The sequence below is a fragment of the Pelodiscus sinensis genome, chromosome 25 (assembly GCF_049634645.1).
Source record: "Pelodiscus sinensis isolate JC-2024 chromosome 25, ASM4963464v1, whole genome shotgun sequence".
NCBI classification, from domain to species: Eukaryota; Metazoa; Chordata; order Testudines; family Trionychidae; genus Pelodiscus; species Pelodiscus sinensis.
The window spans coordinates 14,864,913-14,883,615 of NC_134735.1; the positions used below are offsets into that span (position 1 = coordinate 14,864,913).

The 18,703-nt window shown below is 54.5% G+C and overlaps 1 protein-coding gene across 3 annotated transcripts in view; it reads left to right on the forward strand.

Annotated features, from left to right (window-relative positions):
* Nucleotides 1–18,703, forward strand: part of PTPRU (protein tyrosine phosphatase receptor type U) — a 271,696-nt gene that overhangs the window by 160,636 nt on the left and 92,357 nt on the right. For all 3 annotated transcript variants that reach the window (XM_006112017.4, XM_006112018.4, XM_006112020.4), the window contains exons 9-11: nucleotides 6,561–6,670; nucleotides 10,893–11,094; nucleotides 16,338–16,440. In XM_006112017.4, the coding sequence (XP_006112079.2) occupies nucleotides 6,561–6,670; nucleotides 10,893–11,094; nucleotides 16,338–16,440 (415 nt within the window). The remainder of the gene's footprint in view (nucleotides 1–6,560; nucleotides 6,671–10,892; nucleotides 11,095–16,337; nucleotides 16,441–18,703) is intronic.

Here is an 18,703-nt window from a genome sequence, read left to right on the forward strand (position 1 = left end):
ACTTCAGTGTCAGTGGTACCGTCAATCTGAAGAGAGTTGCACTGTGTGGAGGAAGGTGTAGATGTGTGAGCCAGCGCTGTCAGCATCGCACCATTGGATGCTCTACAAACCCAGTGCAAGATGACAAAGGAATACTACAGAAAAGGCTGCCTCTCCACAGATGCCAGAACAAGGCTTCTAACAGCCACCTGGTGAGGACAAGAGCAATCTATTCCAAGGCACAGGAAGGACAAGGCAGTATGGCAAGAGGCCACTCTGACTTAGCAGTGCTAAGGGACCCCTCTGTTACAATGAGAGCAAACTCCAGCCACAAGGAGCACGCCTAGGAGGCAGATTTGAAGATGGGCGCTACGGAAGTAGAGGTAGTTTGGTCACAGAGGCTTCTGAGGGTGGTAGGCATAGGTCGGGAGAGAGAGATAACGGGTGAATACAGACGAGATCGCCGGGAGGGCCCAGGTAAGAGCAGAAAATCCCAGCCCATGTGACTTACACCTCTTTTATTTTGTGTGTCAGACTGTGCCGCAGAGCATGTAAAACTCATTCCAGTTGTGTTGCTCGGTGAATTATTCCTGTTTTTTTTTACCTATGACTGCAAGAGTTGCCTAGCTTTAAAAAAGCCCTCCCTGCTAAAAGTAAACCCCATTGTGAAAATCAGGATGTCACTAGGGAGCCAGCTGTTACACAAGCCCGTTCTCTGCATCGTCTCAGAACGGAGCTCAGGAAAACCTGCTGCTTTGCAGAACACAGGAACTGCCAGGTTAAATCAGAGCCACAGTCCATCCAGCCCACAGGAAGGTGCAAGAAACCTGCAGTAGTAAGATTGGGATGATTTGTCTCCCGTGAAAGGCTGGACAAGCTGGCAATGGGTGAGCCACTGAAGGATGAATTTATGCATCTTCTAAATTGTTTTGTTGGGCTTTATCTATTTCAATCTGAGAGGATGATGATATTGTCCATATAAACTTATTTAAATATATAGAATTCTGCCGGTTGAATAGGACGGTGAAATAATTTTCCTTACAGGACTGTGAAAGGTGTGGTTTGATGGGGGGGGGGGGGGGGGAGGTTGTGCACACTTGTGGCCTGTCTGTGTTTATTGCTGTGCTTCCTTCCCCCCTTTCAATGCTCACTCTGTTGCCCTTCCTCCCTGAGTCTCCTTCACTTTCACCAGCCTGGGGTCAGGGTGGAGGGTCCAGGTCTTGGGTGTGTGGCAAATGTCCTATCCCCTCAGCCATTTCAGGGGGTCCCTTCTGCTGCCTTCCTAATTCCAGAGCCTGGTCCATCCACCTCTGCTCTCCAGGTGAATGTCTTATCCCCTGGGCAAATCCAGAGCCCACCCCAGCTTGCTGCCTTTGGTGGGTCTTGTATCCTGTTGTTAGCTGTCTGGTTGCTCCCAGGGTGGGTGAGGCTTGGGCTGCTGGAGCAGAGACCCCCCCCTTGCCTTTGGAGGGCCCCTTGTTCTGTGAGCTTAGTCTTCTGGGGAGGGGGATAGGACTTGAACCCACCACCCTGTGTTCCCCCAGCACATGCCCACCCCATCTTGCCTTCAGCAGGTCCCTTAGCCTGCCTTCCTAATATGGGAGCCAGGTCCATCCCTGGGGCAGCTGGTGTTGGCAGCCCAGCCATTGCCTGAGTGGGTGGAGGGGGGGCGGGATTGAACCCACCATCCTGTGCTCCAGAGGCTGATGCTCATCCCCAAGTTCACTGGAGATCCCACCCACCTTCCTACCGTCAAGGCCCCCCCAACCTGAGAGTGACCAGACACAGGATACAGGGCCTTCTCTCTCTCCCTCCCTCCCCATACACTTCCTCTGTGGCTGGATCTAGACTACGGTGCTTTATCAGAAAAAGCTACCCCAAATTGTGCTCTGCAATTTGCGTAGTTTTTTCCGATCACTTTGGTGGGAAAGCCTCCTCTTTCAGCGGAGCCCTTATGCCTCGTGAAACAAGGTATTCAGGGCTTCCCAAAAGAGCGCATTTGCTCTTCCATGAAAAAAAGCAGAAGAGCAAATGCTTTCCTTGGAAGCGATAGGGAATACCTCCGGTATCCCGCAAAAACCCCGTAGTCAAGACATAGCCTCACTATCTATCTATCTATCTATCTATCTATCTATCTATCTATCTATCTATCTATCTATCTGTCAATCACAGTACAAAGAATAAACTTCAGCATGTGTTGCTCCCCTGCCCATGATATCAGAACAGCCTCTGGGGGGCGGGGGAGGAGGGGTGTGAGACTTAATTGGTGACTGGAGCCAATTAAGATCTTCAGATGAAGTGCTATAGGAAAGTAACTTGTTTTGCAGTCCCTGGCTGCTGCCAAGGAGGGATCTCTCTCCCAGCAGCAGGGGAATCTGCCCTGGAAGACACTGCTCCAATGTCCTTTGCAGCGAAACGTCAGGTGCATTCCAAACACTTGTAATTAAATGGAACATTTGCATAGTGCTGAGCGCGGTTTCAATTTGCAGATGAATTCTGTGCATTTGTTTCCAAGAGAGAAAAAAAACCTCTCTCTGCCCCAAAGGTTTCCCTAATGCTCCATGAATTTAATAAGTGGCTTGTGTACACGTGTACGACATGGCGCTGCTGATTCAATTAACTTGTAAATCAAGTGTAAATCGTGTATTTGCACGGCGGGAACAGCGCGCGAGCTGATCCTTCTCCCAGGGCCATGGAATTAGGTCTGAGCAAAAATGCTGCTGGAAAATTGTCCATGGCCATTTGTTTGAATGAAGAACTAAATTCCCACCTGCAGCCACTCCCTGATGGAGGGCAGGAGGGACGTGTATCCCGTCAAATAAATTCACTGGCAGAAACAGTCATGAGCACGATCAATGTTTGTGAAAAACTAATTTTGACTGTGATCTGAAAATTCAGCATGGTTTTAAGCATGTGCCGAAGAGTCCTGACTTTCCGTGTAGTTATTCAGGGCTTACCAGTAGGCACATGTTCAAATCCCCTTCGAATCAGGGACTGAGTATTCATGCTGAGACCCTGACTCCAAGGCTATGTCTACACCACAGGCTTCTTGCATAAGAAGCTTTTTGCAGAAGAGATCTTCCGCAAAAGCACATCGGAAAAGCGTTGCACTTTTGCACAAGAGAGTGTCCACGCTGCATGGACGCTCTCTCAAAAGGAAACTCTGATTGCTATGCTCAGAATGGTCACCGGGGCACCTGTGCTTTTTTCGATTGCCTCTTTTTGCGCAAAAAAACCCTGTTCCCCATCCACACACACCTTTTTGCGCAAGAGTTCTTGAACAAAAAGGAGTTATTCCACGTAGGAGGAGGAATACGTACATCGGCAACCGCCTCTGTTCTTTCATTTTACTTGCACAAAAACACGCTTGAAGTGTGGACGCTCCGTGAGTTTTTGTGGAAGAACGGCCGTTTTTGCACAAAAACTCTGTAGTGTAGACCTCGCCTAAGTCCACTTTCTCCAATCAGGCACCAAAATCAATTCCATGTGACCTCCATGGCCAATAGGAATTTGTCAGTGCACCTTGGTTATCGAGTCCCCACACAACCAGACCACTTGGGAAAGAGTTAAGGATGAGAACTAGGCGAGTGATACCAAGTTACAGGCAGAGTTGGGGAAATCCTGATCCACACCCAGGCAGAAGAGGAGCCAATGCATCACAACTAATTATCTGCAGCTAGACCCAAAAGCACAGGAAACGCAGGAGGTTTTGTTAGGAAGCCGAATCTCTGGCGCAAGCACAGAAAGTGTCCTGAGCTGAGTTTCCAGTGATTCTTGGCAGAGCGACAGCTTTGCATTGAAACTCTGAAAATGTCCGTTCAGTGCAGAACTAGGAAATGCTCAAGGTTTTGAGTGAGATCTTTCTCTTCCCGGCAGTTTGAACTCAACGTGGAACCCCCGAGTGTGAAGTCACTATGGCTCAAGGCCCCGTGAACCCAAACCATCGAGCTTACCGAACACCTAGCTGTGGTGTTAGTGGAAACCACGACCAGAAAGCCTATTTTCAAATGGGCAGTTTCAGGAGGGGCCAGCTAATAGCCGTTAATAACGTTTTGGGGCTTTTCATCCCTGCTGTTCTGTCGGCAGCTCCGTCCCTGTGAGCGATGTGTAATTTTTTTTGTAAGTGGGTATAATTGGTCCCTCTGTCTCAAATTAGAGGGTGCATTTTTCAAGCATTAAAGCCTGCAGCAGATGATACTGCTCGTGAATTGTGATCTCAGCAAAGCAATTGCATGTTCTGTCCTCCTTAATAAGCACCTTAGGTTGGGAAGGGAAAAAAGAAAGCCATGCTAAATGAGCCACTATTAATCTCAGTGTCTTCAGTTGTTGTTTGTGGTGGTGATTATTATTCTTATGGCTAATTAGAGGGCATGGCGGTGGCATGCTGAAACTGCCAAAATGTTTGCAGATCAGATCTCACGCAAGGCTTTGTAGCCAGACAGACTTTTATCGTACTGGTGGAGCACAATCTCCAGGCTTAGGAGAGTGAAGCATACACATGTAACCCCTGCTAGCACAGTGGGCCTCTGTCCTTCTCAAGTGCCTAGTGTTTTATGTACCTCCTGTCACCTTTCAGCTTGTTGACTTCCCCTTTAGCTTGTCCATAGGTTCAGTCCCAGTATATTAGGATTCTTCTATTGAGCTCCTAAGATCTATCCTGGTGCTTAGGTTGGTTTATGTACATCTCCCAAGGGTTTAAATTTTACACACATCAGTGGACATCAGTTTTAGGGTGGTTTACACTACAAAGCTGCTTCCTGTGACCTAGTTGTGCATGTGTCTATACTAAAATGTGCCTCCCTCTGTTTGTAAGCTCCCTGCTTCGCTAAGCTAGCAACGCCGTCTCCCCCAGCAAAGTTGCATGCACTGAGGGCGATGAGTGTAGGCCCAGCATTACCTGTCTGGCCGACGCTGGTTGCTGTGGTCACAACTGTGAACTCCACTGGCAGTATTAGGAGCCTGGAAGCTCTCCCCCTGTCCCCTGCCGCACTTTAAAACCATGTGAATTTTCAAAATGCCTTTTCCTGCTTGTCCCACTGGGCGAGCACACCTGGCATCACCCATTGCTGTGCGCCACTGCCAGCTGTGCCTGCTGGTGACAGGCACTGGCCTGATGCGGGCGTGTGGGCAGAAGGGGCCGTGCAGGACTGGATGGACCAGGCGTAGAAATGCTGCCGTGTACAAGCGTGTTGGCTGGGGAGGAAGGAGAAGGTGCCCGACAGGGAACTGGAGCTGGGGTCTCTATGGCGACGGGCGCAGCTCTCCTGTCAGCCCAGGCGGTGCTTTCACTAAGCGCCGTGGGACAAAGGGGGAGAGCGGAGCCCTCTCAGCAGCTCTGTGCAGCCCCTGGTTCCCAGAGGCTGCTGGGGGAGCCCTGCCTGCCTGCTGGGGTCACTGCCAGGCCTTCTAGCCGTGGGCCAGACCCTCAGCCGGGGCAATTGGGGGCAGCTCCATTGGAGTTTCGCTGCCTTTCGCCGGCGGAGGGTCTGGCCCTTCCTGTGAACCCCCCCGTGGCTGCACGGACCCGCAGCAGTGCCAAGATCTGCATAAGGCTGGGAGGCTGGATGCTGAATCTCCCGGGCTTGATCCATGCCCCCGACATTGGCCAAAGGCAGGTAGTGTTGGGGCGAACAGCATTGGGGGGAATACAGCACTGGGGGCGTATAGCACTGGGGGGCATACAGCATTGGGGGGCGTATAGCATCGAGGGGCATACAGCACTGGGGGCGTATAGCACTGGGGGGCATACAGCACTGGGGGCGTATAGCACTGGGGGGCATACAGCATTGGGGCATATGGCACTGGGGGGAATATAGCACTGGGCGTGTACAGCATCAGGGGGCGTACAGCACTGGGGGGAATACAGCATTGGGGGGAATACAGCATTGGGGGCGTATAGCACTGGGGGTGTATAGCATTGGGGGGAATACAGCATTGGGGGCATATGGCACTGGGGGGAATATAGCACTGGGCGTGTACAGCATTGGGGGCATATAGCACTGGGGGGTGTACAGCATCAGGGGGGCGTACAGCATTGGGGGCGTATAGCACTGGGGGGAATATAGCACTGGGTGTGTACAGCATCAGGGGGCGTACAGCACTGGGGGGAATATAGCACTGGGCGTGTACAGCATTGGGGGCATATAGCACTGGGGGGTGTACAGCATCAGGGGGCATATAGCACTGGGGGCGTACAGCATCGGGGGCATACAGCACTGAGGGCGTACAGCATTGAGGGTGTACAGCATTGAGGGCGTACAGCATTGGGGGGCATACAGCACTGGGGGTATATAGCACTGGGGGTGTACAGCATTGGGGGTGTAGAGCACTGGGGGTATAGAGCACTGGGGGTATAGAGCACTGGGGGTGTACAGCATTGGGGGTATATAGCACTGGGGGTGTACAGCATTGAGGGCGTACAGCATGGGGGGGCATACAGCACTGGGGGGTGTACAACTTTCTTGCTTGCTTTTAACTCCTCTTTGATCAGCAGCATGTTTACCGAAGCCAAGTGTCCAGTGCAGACTTGCCATCCCCCTGCAGAATTTCATCATCCCTTTGTTCTTCTCTTTGTTCACTAGTCCCTGGTGGCATTGCCTCAGAGTCACTCACCTTCACCCCCTTGGAGGACATGATCTTCCTGAAGTGGGAGGAGCCAGCGGAGGCCAACGGGCTGATCACCCAGTATGAGGTAGGTTCTGTGACACTGTCAGCACTAAATGAGAAGAAACTGGGCCAGGGGTGTTGGAGAAAGAGAAGCCTCGGAGGTGTCTGTAACCCTGTTACCACAAATCTACAGCCCTGGAACTAAGACTTGAAACGTTACCATAATAAATAATCATAAAAATAATGCTGCTTAGCTCTCAAATAGCCAGAAGGGTTCAAGTGCTTATCTTACCTCTGCCACTGACTCACTGAGTGGCCTTGGTTGAGTCACTTAGGTCCTACAGTGGCCTGTAATTTTGGGTCCCTCCATTTTGGACCCCTGGGACCTTACTTTCAGAGGGCTTGATCACTTGCAGCTCTTGTTGGCTTCACCTGGAGTTGCTTGGAACCTCTGAAAATCAGGCCCTATCTCCTCTCTACTGTTGGGAATCCAAAGACAGAAGTACCCACAAGGAAAGTCCACTATTGAAAATTTGCCCTCAGCCCCCTGTTGCTCCATACCCCCCGGGGATAGCAGCCAGCTACTTCTCCAGCCCGCAGTGTGGTTTAATCAGTTAGATGTTTGGACGGTGCTTCAGGAACACAACGCGCCATTGAAGTGCTGGGGAGTGTTAGCCCCCTCTCTGTTGTGTTTCTCCTTGTAGCCAAGAAGGCGAATGGCATATTAGGCTGCATTAGGAGGAGCTTTGCCAGGAGATCCAGAGAAGTGATTATCCCCCTTTATTCGGCTCTGGTGAGGCCACATCTGGAGTATTGTGTCCAGTTCTGGGCCTCCCACTACAAAAAGGATGTGGACGCATTGGAGAGGGTCCAGCGGAGGGCAACCAAAATGATTAGGGGGCCTATGACCTACGAGGAGAGACTGAAGGAGTTGGGTCTGTTTAGTTTGATAGCAGCCTTCAACTTCCTGAAGGGAGGTTCCACAGGGGATGGAGAAAGGCTGTTCTCAGTGGCGACGGATGGCAGAACAAGGAGCAATGGTCTCAAGTTGTGGTGGGAGAGGTCCAGGTTGGATATTAGGAAGAACTATTTCACTAGGAGAGTGGTGAAGCACTGGAATGGGTTACCTAGGGAAGTAGTGGAGTCTCCATCCCTAGAGATTTTTAAGTCCTGGCTTGACAAAACCGTGGCTGGGTTGATTTAGTTCGTATTGGTCCTGCCTTGGGCAGGGGGCTGGACTTGATGACCTTCTGAGGTCTCTATGTTCCAGTTCTATGATTCTATGATTCACTGGGCGCTAGGACATGTGGCAAACCTGTCTGGCCTGCTCCTGCACATTAGGACCGTGGGAGTGATTGGCAGAGTTTGTTCTATTCCTTGGGTACGTCTACACTACAACGTTAATTCGAACTAACTTAGTTCGAATTAGTTAATTCGAACTAAGCTAATTCGAACTAACGGATCCAGACTAAAAAACTAGTTCGAATTAGCGTTTTGCTAATTCGAACTAGCATGTCCACATTAAGTGGACCCTGAACCGGGCTTAAGGATGGCCGGAAGCAGTGCCGGCAGGGCATCAGAGGAGGACTTAGAGCGTGGAGCTGCTGTCTCAGGCTAGCTGAGGGCTGTGCTTAAAGGGACCCGACCCCCACCCCGGACAGACAGTTCTCAGGGGTTCTCCGCTTGCAAAGCAGTCCTGGCTTGGAGTGCCCTGAGTGCCCACACTTGTCACATCACAGCACTTGGCCATCAGCCCGGCTGCACTTGCCGCAGGCTGCCATCCAGACGGGGGGGTCAATCGAGGGGCTTCAGGAGAGCTTCCACCCCCAGAAGCCCGCAGAGCCAGCCCAGTCCTCCCCATCGGGGGCGCGTACCCCATTCCTCCCTCACCTCCTTCCACTTACCCTTCCCTAGCCCCTCTTCTTGATGTACAAAATAAAGGACAATTGTGTTCAAAAATGGAATCTGTCTTTATTGAACAAAACTGGGGGAGACTGGGAAAAGGAGGTGGGAGAGGGGAAGAGAGAGGGTGGGAGAGGGGAGGGCAACTAAAATGATCAGGGGTTGGGAACAGGTCCCATATGAAGAGAGGCTAAAGAGACTGGGACTTTTCAGCTTAGAAAAGAGGAGACGGAGGGGGGACAGGATAGAGGTCTCTAAAATCAGGAGTTGGGTAGAGAGGGTGCATACAGAAAAGTTCTTCATTAGTTCCCATAAAGAAGGACTAGAGGACACCAAAGGAAAGGAATGGGTAGCAGGCTTCAAACTAGTAAGAGAAAGTTGTTCTTCACAAAGCAAAGAGTCAACCTGTGGAACTCCTTGCTGCAGGAAGCTGTGAAGGCTAGAACTAGAACAGAGTTTAAAGGGACGTGAGATCAAGTCATGGAGGTTGGGTCCATGGAGTGCTATTAGCCAGGGGGTAGGAGTGGTGTCCCTGGCCAAGGTTTGTGGAAGGCTGGAGAGGGATGGCACGAGACAAATGGCTTGGTCACTGTCTTCGGTCCATCCCCTCCAGGGTCCCTAGGGTTGGCTGCTGTCGGCAGACAGGCTACTGGGCTAGATGGACCTTTGGTCTGACCCAGGACGGCCATTGTAAGCTCAGGGCTCAGGGTCGGGGGTCTCAATGGACCCCCTTGATTTTCATGCACACCTGCTCCTGGGTGGCCAGGCTGGCAGCTCTCCTGCCCTAGCCGGCCACTTTCCTGTGCCTAGTGCGGAGGTCGTGGACGAGGTCCACGATGTCCGCACTAGCCCAGGCGGGTGTCCACCTCTTGCGGTCCCGGGCAAGCTCCCGGGAGCCGCCAGCCTGGTCCCGGGAAGAGGGGGAGGGCTGGGGGGCATCGGGTGGGTGGCTCGATCCGTGCCAGGTGCAGGGTCTGCTGGCTGGGTGCTGGCAGGCTTGCACCTGGCACGGGCACCGTAGCCAGCCCGTGCCCCTTTAAGGGGTCTGGGGCTGGGAGGGGGGCAGACGAGTTTCCCTGGTGTTGGCCAGAGTGGCCACCAGGGAAACCTGGGGAGGGCTAGCCTCCCACTAGTTCAAATTAAGGGGCTACACACCCCTTAATTCGAACTAGCTAGTTCGAACTTGGCTTAATCCTTGTGGAATGAGGATTACCTAGTTCGAACTAAGCGCTCCGTTAGTTCGAATTAAATTCGAACTAACGGAGCGCTAGTGTAGCGCCTATGAAAGTTAGTTCGAACTAACTTTGTAGTGTAGACATACCCTTTGTGCATCTCTTTCTGCCCAGTGTAGGGCAGAGAGAAAATGTCATGTGTTTCTTGCATGGGGACACTAGCATGAGGGCCCCACTCGGTCTCCCAAAGGCAGCCAGGCAAGACTCCCTCTTATCTCTCTTTGCTTTTCATCCTTCACACCAACCGCTCCAGCATCAAGGAAATTATTAGAGCAGGGAGCCAGACAAATGAAAAGCTGATGCCTATCACCAGTCCCCTCGCTGCTGCTGCCTGTGTGGGGAATGGGGGAGGCTCAGCGTTTCAGTCTGGAGCTGCTGTTTTCTATCGGGGGATTAAGGGCTCACTGTGATTTCTACCTGCCCGCCCTTCGTTTGGAGCCCAGGAACCAGCCTGCCTTGTATCCCCTTTACAATGGGGCCTCTGTCTCCTGACGGGTCCCCTTTGAGTGCCCCGGCCCTCCTTTGCAACGGCTTTTCATGCTGAAGCCCTGTACGGGACGCTGAGCCACCAACAGACAAGCCAGGTACCAAAGGATGGCTCTTAGTGGGCTTCGTGACCCAGAGGGTTAGGGCACTAGCCTCTGGGGTGCAAATCGTCTCTCAGGTGTGATGCTGAAAACCAGCAGGCTTTTCTCCCCAGCTTGTTTCTGCCTGGAATAACAGGGCTGGGGTGAGTGAGGCTGGGGGCCCAGAGCTGGCGTGTCTGGGGCTGCAGGGCAGAGTGAGGGGTGTGGGCAGGGCTGTGTGTAGGGTCTTGGGGTGATGCAGAGGGTACCACCAGCTTTCATTCACACTCTTGGATCTGTCTAGAGGTGTCAGCTGGTCACTTTCTCAAGTTCAAATTCAACTCCAAGCTCACGTGTAGAAACCGATCGGTGAGGCCACTTCCTGTATTTAAAAGCCCAGAGCAGCCCCACGGCTCCCCTTGTCTTGTTACGCGGAGGGGCGCTCCACTCGTACCAGAGAAATCCGCTTCACACCCCCACCCAGTGACCTCTTGCTCGCCTCTCCCCAGATTAATCCGCCCCCTACAGCCATTTATCTCCCCCCTGCACTCGCTTATTGCACAGCAGCAGCCAGGCAGTCGTCTCACGATTGGTCATATTCTCCTAGATCAGCTACCAGAGCATCGAGTCTTCGGACCCAGCCGTCAATGTGCCTGGCCCCCGGCGCACTGTCTCCAAGCTCCGCAACGAGACCTATCACGTCTTCTCCAACCTTCACCCGGGCACCACCTACCTGTTCTCTGTGCGAGCGCGCACCGGCAAGGGCTTTGGCCAGACAGCGCTGACTGAGATCACCACCAACATCTCCGGTAGGCTAACGAGACACCGGCCCTGTGGCTTTGGGCCGGGAAGAACGAGGGGGTCAGGCCGGTCTGTGTCTGTATCTCCTATGGCACGTGAACCCGGACCTCCAGCTGGCTGTGGGCACGACAGAGCCTCGCCCTAGGGACGGGTGCTATCCTGGTGCCATGGCCCTTTTCTCACTTCCTAGAACAGCTGCTGGTTTAGTGTTTTCCTTACGTGGCATCTCGCTGCCCTAGGGGTCCAGCCCAGCAGACAGCAGTAAAGCCCCCTTAATGCCAATGGCGGCGAGGCAGGTTCTGTTTAAATATCGCTAGTTCTACTTCCACGCTGCAATGCGCAAACTGGCCGGTGCACACCAGGGCTGTGTCTACATTGGCACCCTTTTCCGGAAAAGGGATGCTAATGAGACACTTCGGAATTGCAAATGCCTCGGGGGATTTAAATATCCCCCACGGCATTTGCATGAACATGGCTGCCGCTTTTTTCCGGCTCGGGGCTTTGCCGGAGAAAAGCGCCAGTCTAGACGGGATCTTTCGGAAAATAAAGCCTTTTCCGGAAGATCCCTTATTCCTGATTTTGAGAGGGATAGGGGATCTTCTGGAAAAGGCTTTATTTTCCGAAAGATCCCGTCTAGACTGGCGCTTTTCTCCAGCAAAGCCCCGAGCTGGAAAAAAGCGGCAGCCATGTTCATGCAAATGCCGTGGGGGATATTTAAATCCCCTGCAGCATTTGCAATTCCGAAGTGTCTCATTACCATCCCTTTTCCGGAAAAGGGTGCCAATGTAGACACAGCCCTTGGCTCAGGACCGCTAGCCCTGTTTGTGAAACACGGCCCCCTCCGTGCTGGGGAAAGATGGGAGCCTGATTTCCCCAGCCAAGAGCAGCAATGCCCAATTGCCCCGGTCATCCTGCCTCCACCCTGAGCTGAAGGGTTCAGCCGCAGGGAGAGAAGGGAATTCTGTCTCCAGCTTGTAGTCATCAGCCTCTCTGCTTGGACTCCCAGCAAGCCTGGCCAGTCAGTGCTGTGACGAGCTCTCCACTGAGAGCAGCAGGGAGCCCTCTGCCTCGCTGCACTCACGCACCCCCTTCTCGGCCAGTGGCCAGGCCCCTGCTGGCTGAGATTTGAACCAGCGACCTCCTGCTGCAAGGGGAACGCCGCCATCTCTCATTCTGCATGTCCCTCCTGCCTGTCTCCAGCTCCTCGATGAGCCCTCTTCGCCCGGGTGCTGGCAGCTCCCCGCTGTGCGAATAGCCGCGCCGCGGGGGTTCTGCGTGGCCCTTCCAGGAGGCAGGAGAGAGACGTCCCAGCTAAGGCTGCTCGGGGACAGGCTGGTGTCAGCCATGGATGGAGACTGACAAGGCACCACCAGGGCCACTCTGCTCCTCTGTCTCCTGCTGGGCTTTCACAGTTAAATCCGCCTTTCCTTGAAATGGATTCTTCATGCTCCGAAGATGCCCTCCCCCTTCCCCGCCCACCCCGCCGTCAGAACTCAAGTGGAAGCCAGCGGGCCCGGCGTTCTCGAGCCCTGCTGGATAATTCAGTTGCACTGCAGGCCACGAGCTGCCTTGTGCCCGGAGCTGGGGGCTAGTGGAACACGTTTCCTCACTCCCTGCTGGGGCCTGTAGACAGGTGGGCTGCAGAGGCAGGAGTGGATTGCTGTCTCCCCCCTCCCTGGCTCAGCACCGGGGTCTGAGACGGGAGAGAGATGCTACCCTGTCAGTGCTGGGGGGTGCGTCTTGCCAGGGGGTGCACTGCTCAGTATTCGAGCAGCTTCGCCGGCCGAGGACTGTCTTCTGGGAAGGGGGGAGGAGGAAGAGATCGGGGGAGACCTACCCCCCCACCCCACCCCACCAGGCCTCCAGCCCCAATTCCACCCCCTCAACAGCATCAAAGAAAGGTTAACGTGGGGAACTGGCCCTTTAAGGGACAGGGGCCTCAGGTGAAGGGAGTGCCAGGGTGCCATGTAGAAGACGACTAAGGATCAGGCCTGCTGGGAGGCTGGCTGAGTGCAGGGAGGTTCCTTGCTTCCCAGGCTGGGAAATCTCCAGCAGAAGGGACTAGAGGGACCTGCCCCTGCCAGGCCTTGGGCGGGGGAGCGAGACCCGCAGGGAGTAGGGAGAATCCTGCAGGTACCTGACGGCAAGGGAAAGGGCACAGGCTGTAGTTAAACTTGGGAGAAATAAAACGTCAGTCCCTGAAGAAAAGGGGCATAAATCCTGCGAGGTCTCTGATTCACCAGCTGGTGGACAGCCTGAGGACAATAAAACCGGTGGCCTGAAAGACGTTTCCTCCTCGGCCATCCCTCAGATGTGGAATCCCCTTTGCTGTCCCGGCAGGGGCCCCGGGTCTGGCCAGGTTCAGTCCAGCAACAGCGTTTCTAGGCAGACTTTCAGTGCAAGAGTGTTAGTCCTGCACTGCTGGGCAGGTGTGCGAGGCCTCTGGCATGGGCGCTGGGAGCCGCAGGGAGAGACGCTGGTGTGGGGACGTGTTTACACCTGGACAAGCTGTAGGCGGTGTCTCCCCTGTGCCTTAGTTCTCGACCCCGCACAGTCGCACTGTCCCTCTCGGAAGTTCCCATAGGACCCGATTGTCAGACCAGCACCAACCCACGGGGCTCTTCTGAACCTCTGGCTGCCAAACTCTTACACACCCCATCCCATCCATGAGAGCTGAGCTGAAATTCCAGCCAGGGTGACCCAGGCTCCCAGCTTTACATGCTGAGGGGCACAAGAAACAGCCCCAACAAGTTGTTCTAAGACTTTCCCAAAGTTACTATTTTTCAGTCGTGGCACACACAGCGTAACCCACACACCTGGTGCAGTTCATTGTCCATGTAGGGGCACTTAGACCACTCACAGCCAGCGATAAGAGCAAGGGAGCTCTACAGCCTACGCTGACAGCCAGCTGGCTTTATAGCTCAAGCTGTAGAGGCTCCATCACTTAGCTCTAGCAGTTCCAGGTGCAAATCTGCCTGGGGGCGGTTACAACAGCACCCCCGGTGCCCTGCTGTGTCCGCCTGGCTTGGGGTGGCGTGAGGGTTTTCTCAGCGCTTGTTTGCAGAGATCTCTCCATTCGGTGGCTGGATCCCATGTAGCTGCCTGTCTAGCGTTCCAGCCGGGGAGTGATGGCCTGGAGACTGTGCTCACCTTGATGGCTCATGGCTCCTGCCAGGGGACCATGGCCAGGCTGTTCTGTCACATCCCTCAGCAGCTCTTGTTCCCAGTGAGTGTGAGAGCGGGTGGGCAGCCCCTCCCTGGGCTAGCCCCTCCCTTCTCTGAAAGGCCCTGGAGACTGGTACTGGGTATCGGCTCCACAGGCCTTTGTGTACTGGGTCCCTTGAGTCTTGCTGCCCCTCCTGTTCTGTGTTCCTGGAAAACCTCCAGGGGCACAGGCTCTGGGACCCGCTTGGCTCAAACAGACCCCAGGCCCAGCGCCTCTGAGATGTCAGCACATCGGCTACCTGAGAAAAGCTCAGCCTCGCGTTTCTGGGCCGAATTCCACCTGTGCCAAAGGGCTAAGTGCTCCCAACCGTCCAGGCGCCGTTCTCTGCCTCCCCGAGGCACGCACGAGAGCGGTGCTGCCCTCCACGGGGCAGTCGTCCAGGCCAGCGCTGGCGCCTTATGTCCCCCGCGCGTAGCACGTGCACCGTTTCCCTTCCCTTGAGGCGCAGATACAGGCCAGCGAGGGTGGGTTTGTGCCCCCACAGCGGGGCTGAGGTGATTACGACTTGTAGGCAGCTTCCCCACGGCCCAGCCATTTGAATCCAGAGACTTTGGGTAACCAGGCATCTTCTGAGAGCGAGTTAGGATCTGCACCAGCTTTAGCCAGCTCTGCTGAGGGAGGCTGGGGCAGAAACACACTTGTATCGTCTGGATGATCCCACAGCGATGACCCCATTTGCTGGAGGGAGCTTGCAGCAATGCAATAGCCAGGCTCTCTGGGATTAATGGGGTTAGCAAACCATACAGTCCTTGGGGCTGCTGGCTAATGTCAGGGGGGGGGGGGGAGGGGCCTTAAACAGCTCTGACTGGGCTGAGATGTTTCCTAGCAGGGGCGCAGCAATTGAAATCCAGTGTCACCTGGTTCCCCTGGGCTGCAAACAGCGAGTGGGAAGGGGCAGGGCTCTGTCAGCCAGAGGAAGTCACTGGGAAATGCAAAACCTGCTTGGATGCATGTCCACTCCACGCTGTGCTGCCACCCCTCTGCGCAGAGCCTCGCATCCCAAAGGAGCCCGACGTACCTCACACGAGTTCTTAACCCTGCCCCTGAGCTCTGAAATGCTGCCACCTTTGGGCTGGAGCCAGGCCGCTGCATGAATAGCACTCAGCAGCACGGCAGTTGAGGCCAGGAAGCAAAGAGGAATACGATGCGAGGGAGAGATAAGGGAGGCAGAACATCCCTGGTGGAGCTGGAATTTTGCTAGGACACTCTGGCTAATGCCCCAAGTTGTGCAAAGCACTATGGGATTTTCATGAACACAAGCGTTCACAACAGCCTGCTGCTAAGTACCGAGCTGGCGGATTGTCTGATACCGGATGAGTTGGGAAAACATCCCCTTCCGTGGGGTCACCAGCACCACTTCCTGAACATTGTTCCACCAGCGCCCACCCATGTCTTCGTCTAATTTACAGCATTGCCAGCCCAAAGTGTTCCCAAATCTTGAGTTGGATCCAATGTTCTCTCTAATTTTTTCTTCCATGTGCAGAATACATTTTGTTCTGTGCACTGAGGCATGCATGGATGGGCACCACTTGTCGAAACACATGCTGCCAGCTGTGGATGCTCTGCAGATCAGCGGGGCAGCATTTGAATCTCTCCTGGGTGGCCGCCCAAGAGCTCTGTGCAGGGGGAACACTGGTCAGGTCTCCAAAACCAAGCAATTGCTTTAAAAATCGTGAGATTTTAACCAATAATAATACTGAGCTCTTTATTGCCTGCTGGTTGCTGGGCCAAGGGGGTCACATTTTTCAGCTTTGCTCCACAGCCCGGAGGGTGAGACACTTTCATTTTTTTTAATTGGAAGCTGCAATTATCTCATCACCCCCTGATGCCAAGAGACGGGGATTTGAGAAATGCATCAGTTGTCACAGGCCTCTCGAGAAAATCACAGATTTGCTGACAAATACCCGGTGCCGAACTGGCCATTGCAGAGAGCCTGGGACTGTCAGAACTTGGGCTGGCACCCTTTGGGGGTCCCTCCCTGCATGCGTGTGCACAAATAGTCACCCCGGCTTTGTTCCATTGCAGCTCCCAGCTTCGACTACGGGGACATGCCGTCGCCACTGAGCGAGTCGGAGAGCACCATCACGGTGTTGCTGAGGCCAGCGCAGGGCAGAGGGGCCCCCATAAGGTAGGATCCGCCCAGATGACTTTCTGTTGTATGCATGCCCCAGGCCCTGAGCGAAGGCACAGCTTCCCCGCGAGCCCTGAAGCAAAGCGATCCCTCTTCTCTTCTAGCTTCCTGTTTCTTTTATAGTGAGTCCCTGTAAAGCCTGGTGGCAACTGCTAGCCTTTTCTTCTGCCTGGGACTCACAGCCCCGTGACCCAAACCACTTTGCACCCCCTGGATTAGCAGGCGGCGCAGGAGTCTGGGAGCCACTGGCAACGTGTTCAGCACCTGGCTGCGTGTAAACAGGTGTCACCTGGACACGGAGGGTGCATTAAGAGAGGCGTGCTGCCTCCGGAGCGCTCTTGTTTGCCATTCTTAGCCAGCCCTCTGCCCGATTCAGCCCCCTCGCACTGCAGACGGCTGGTACGCATGGTTTGCAGTTGCAGGGGGCTTGGCTTGGGGGAGCCCCCTCAGGGTTTGGATCCTTCTCCCGCTGGCTGTGATCCCTCCAGCACTTTGCTCTGAAAACGGGGCTTTAGGTTGCCCCAGCATCTCTTCACAACTGCTCCTCTGGGCCAGCGTGGGGGTGCTGGGAGAGGAGCGGTCACCTCAGGCACCGCTTCCCCATTGCTGGGTGCTAGATGCAGTCCAGGGGTCGCTCCTGTCTCGTCGGATGCTGCCTGCCCGTGGGCGCTCACCATCCCTCATAGCCCGCCCGGGCGAGACTGCAACACACATTCACACTGAGCCGCACAAACTGTCGTGCTGCTCCAGTGGGGCTGCCCGAGTGAGTCAGGGCTCCCTGCTAGGGGCTGGGCTTGCTCGCCCTCGGTGAGCTGCGTAGGTGGGGCTCGGGGCGCCTGCGCCCGCCCGGCACCAGTGCAGGGAAGGAAGCAGGGAGCAGTATCCCGGCTGGCAAATCCCTTTGTGATGCTTATTTCCCGGAGGCGCCGGTCCCACTGAGGCTGGGTGGGTGCCTTGGTGTCTCATGGCTCTGCTCCGGGAATTGTTCTGGGGAGTTCTCTGGCCGCCGTTCCGCAGGAGGTCAATGAGAGGATCGTCCAGAGCCCTTCTGGCCTGGGAACGGGGATGTTCAATGAGGATGCATTCACTAACCGAATCGTCGATGGGTCGATAAGGGCGCCGCCGCCTTTGAACTGTAGCAAGAGCCCTGCTGGCTACAGTTCAGAAGGGGGAGCCCCACAGGGAGTGTGGGAGCAGCAGGGGACTCCCGCTGGCCCTGAGCTCCCTCTGGCACCTGAGCTTTTGAAATGTACAAGTGCCCTGGAGCTGGGGCTCTTGTACATTTCAAAAGCAGAATCGCAGCAGAACTGGCGCGAGTGCAGACAGCTCCAGTCCCTGCTCGCGCCGTTTCCTGCTGTGCCTCTACCTCCCCTACCCCCATGGAGATGCTGCTGGGGGAACGGCCTTTTAAGCCAGCTCCCCCCCAGCTCCTGCTCCGCCTCCCTTCCCCTCCCCCCCCCTTGCTGCCTTTCTGTGATAGAGGCAGCAAGTGGTGGGGAGGCAACTAGTGGACTAGCCGATAAGTGTTGACTCGTACCTTACATCCATACCTGGGAATGTGGGGAACTCTACAATTCCCAAGTGAGCACAAAGTCCTGAGCAGCCCACCGATTTGGGAATGCACAAAAAGTGTATGAAGCTCCTAAGCGGCAGACCTAGATTCTGTTCTCACTCCCCCCAGCTCCATGTTTCCATATGACATTTCCCCTCTCTGTGCCTCAGTTTCTCCATCTGAAAAACCAGCATGATGCTAATCACATTCCATAGAGGCAAGCTGTGGGAAAAATGCCGAGTGTTATCCTCACTATATCATACTTGTAATGAAAAGGGGGAAAAGGGAGAGGGAGAGGGAAAATAGTTCAACACATGGATAATTTGAAGGCAGAATGTTTTCCCCCCATGCAACAACAGCTGCTCCTTAATGAGATATTCAGTAATGTCATTATTTATATTCCAATAGTCCTGGAGGCCCCAACCAAGATAGGGGCCGTGTTGGGCCCTGCAGAGCACCGGATCCAAATAGTCTTTAATCGACCTGGGGACTATATGTGCCGAGTGCAGGAGATTAGCCCGTGACGATTGCAGTCGCTCAAGAGCTCATGTAGATATGCTGCTACTAGTGATCTGTGCTGAGTAGTACAGGACGTAGAATGCAATAAACATCATCCGAGATGGCACCTTTAATTATATCCAGAGTGCATGCCTTCCTGTAGGGCAGAGAGCCTGATTTACAGGCACTTAGCCGGCTGGGAGGTTGTTC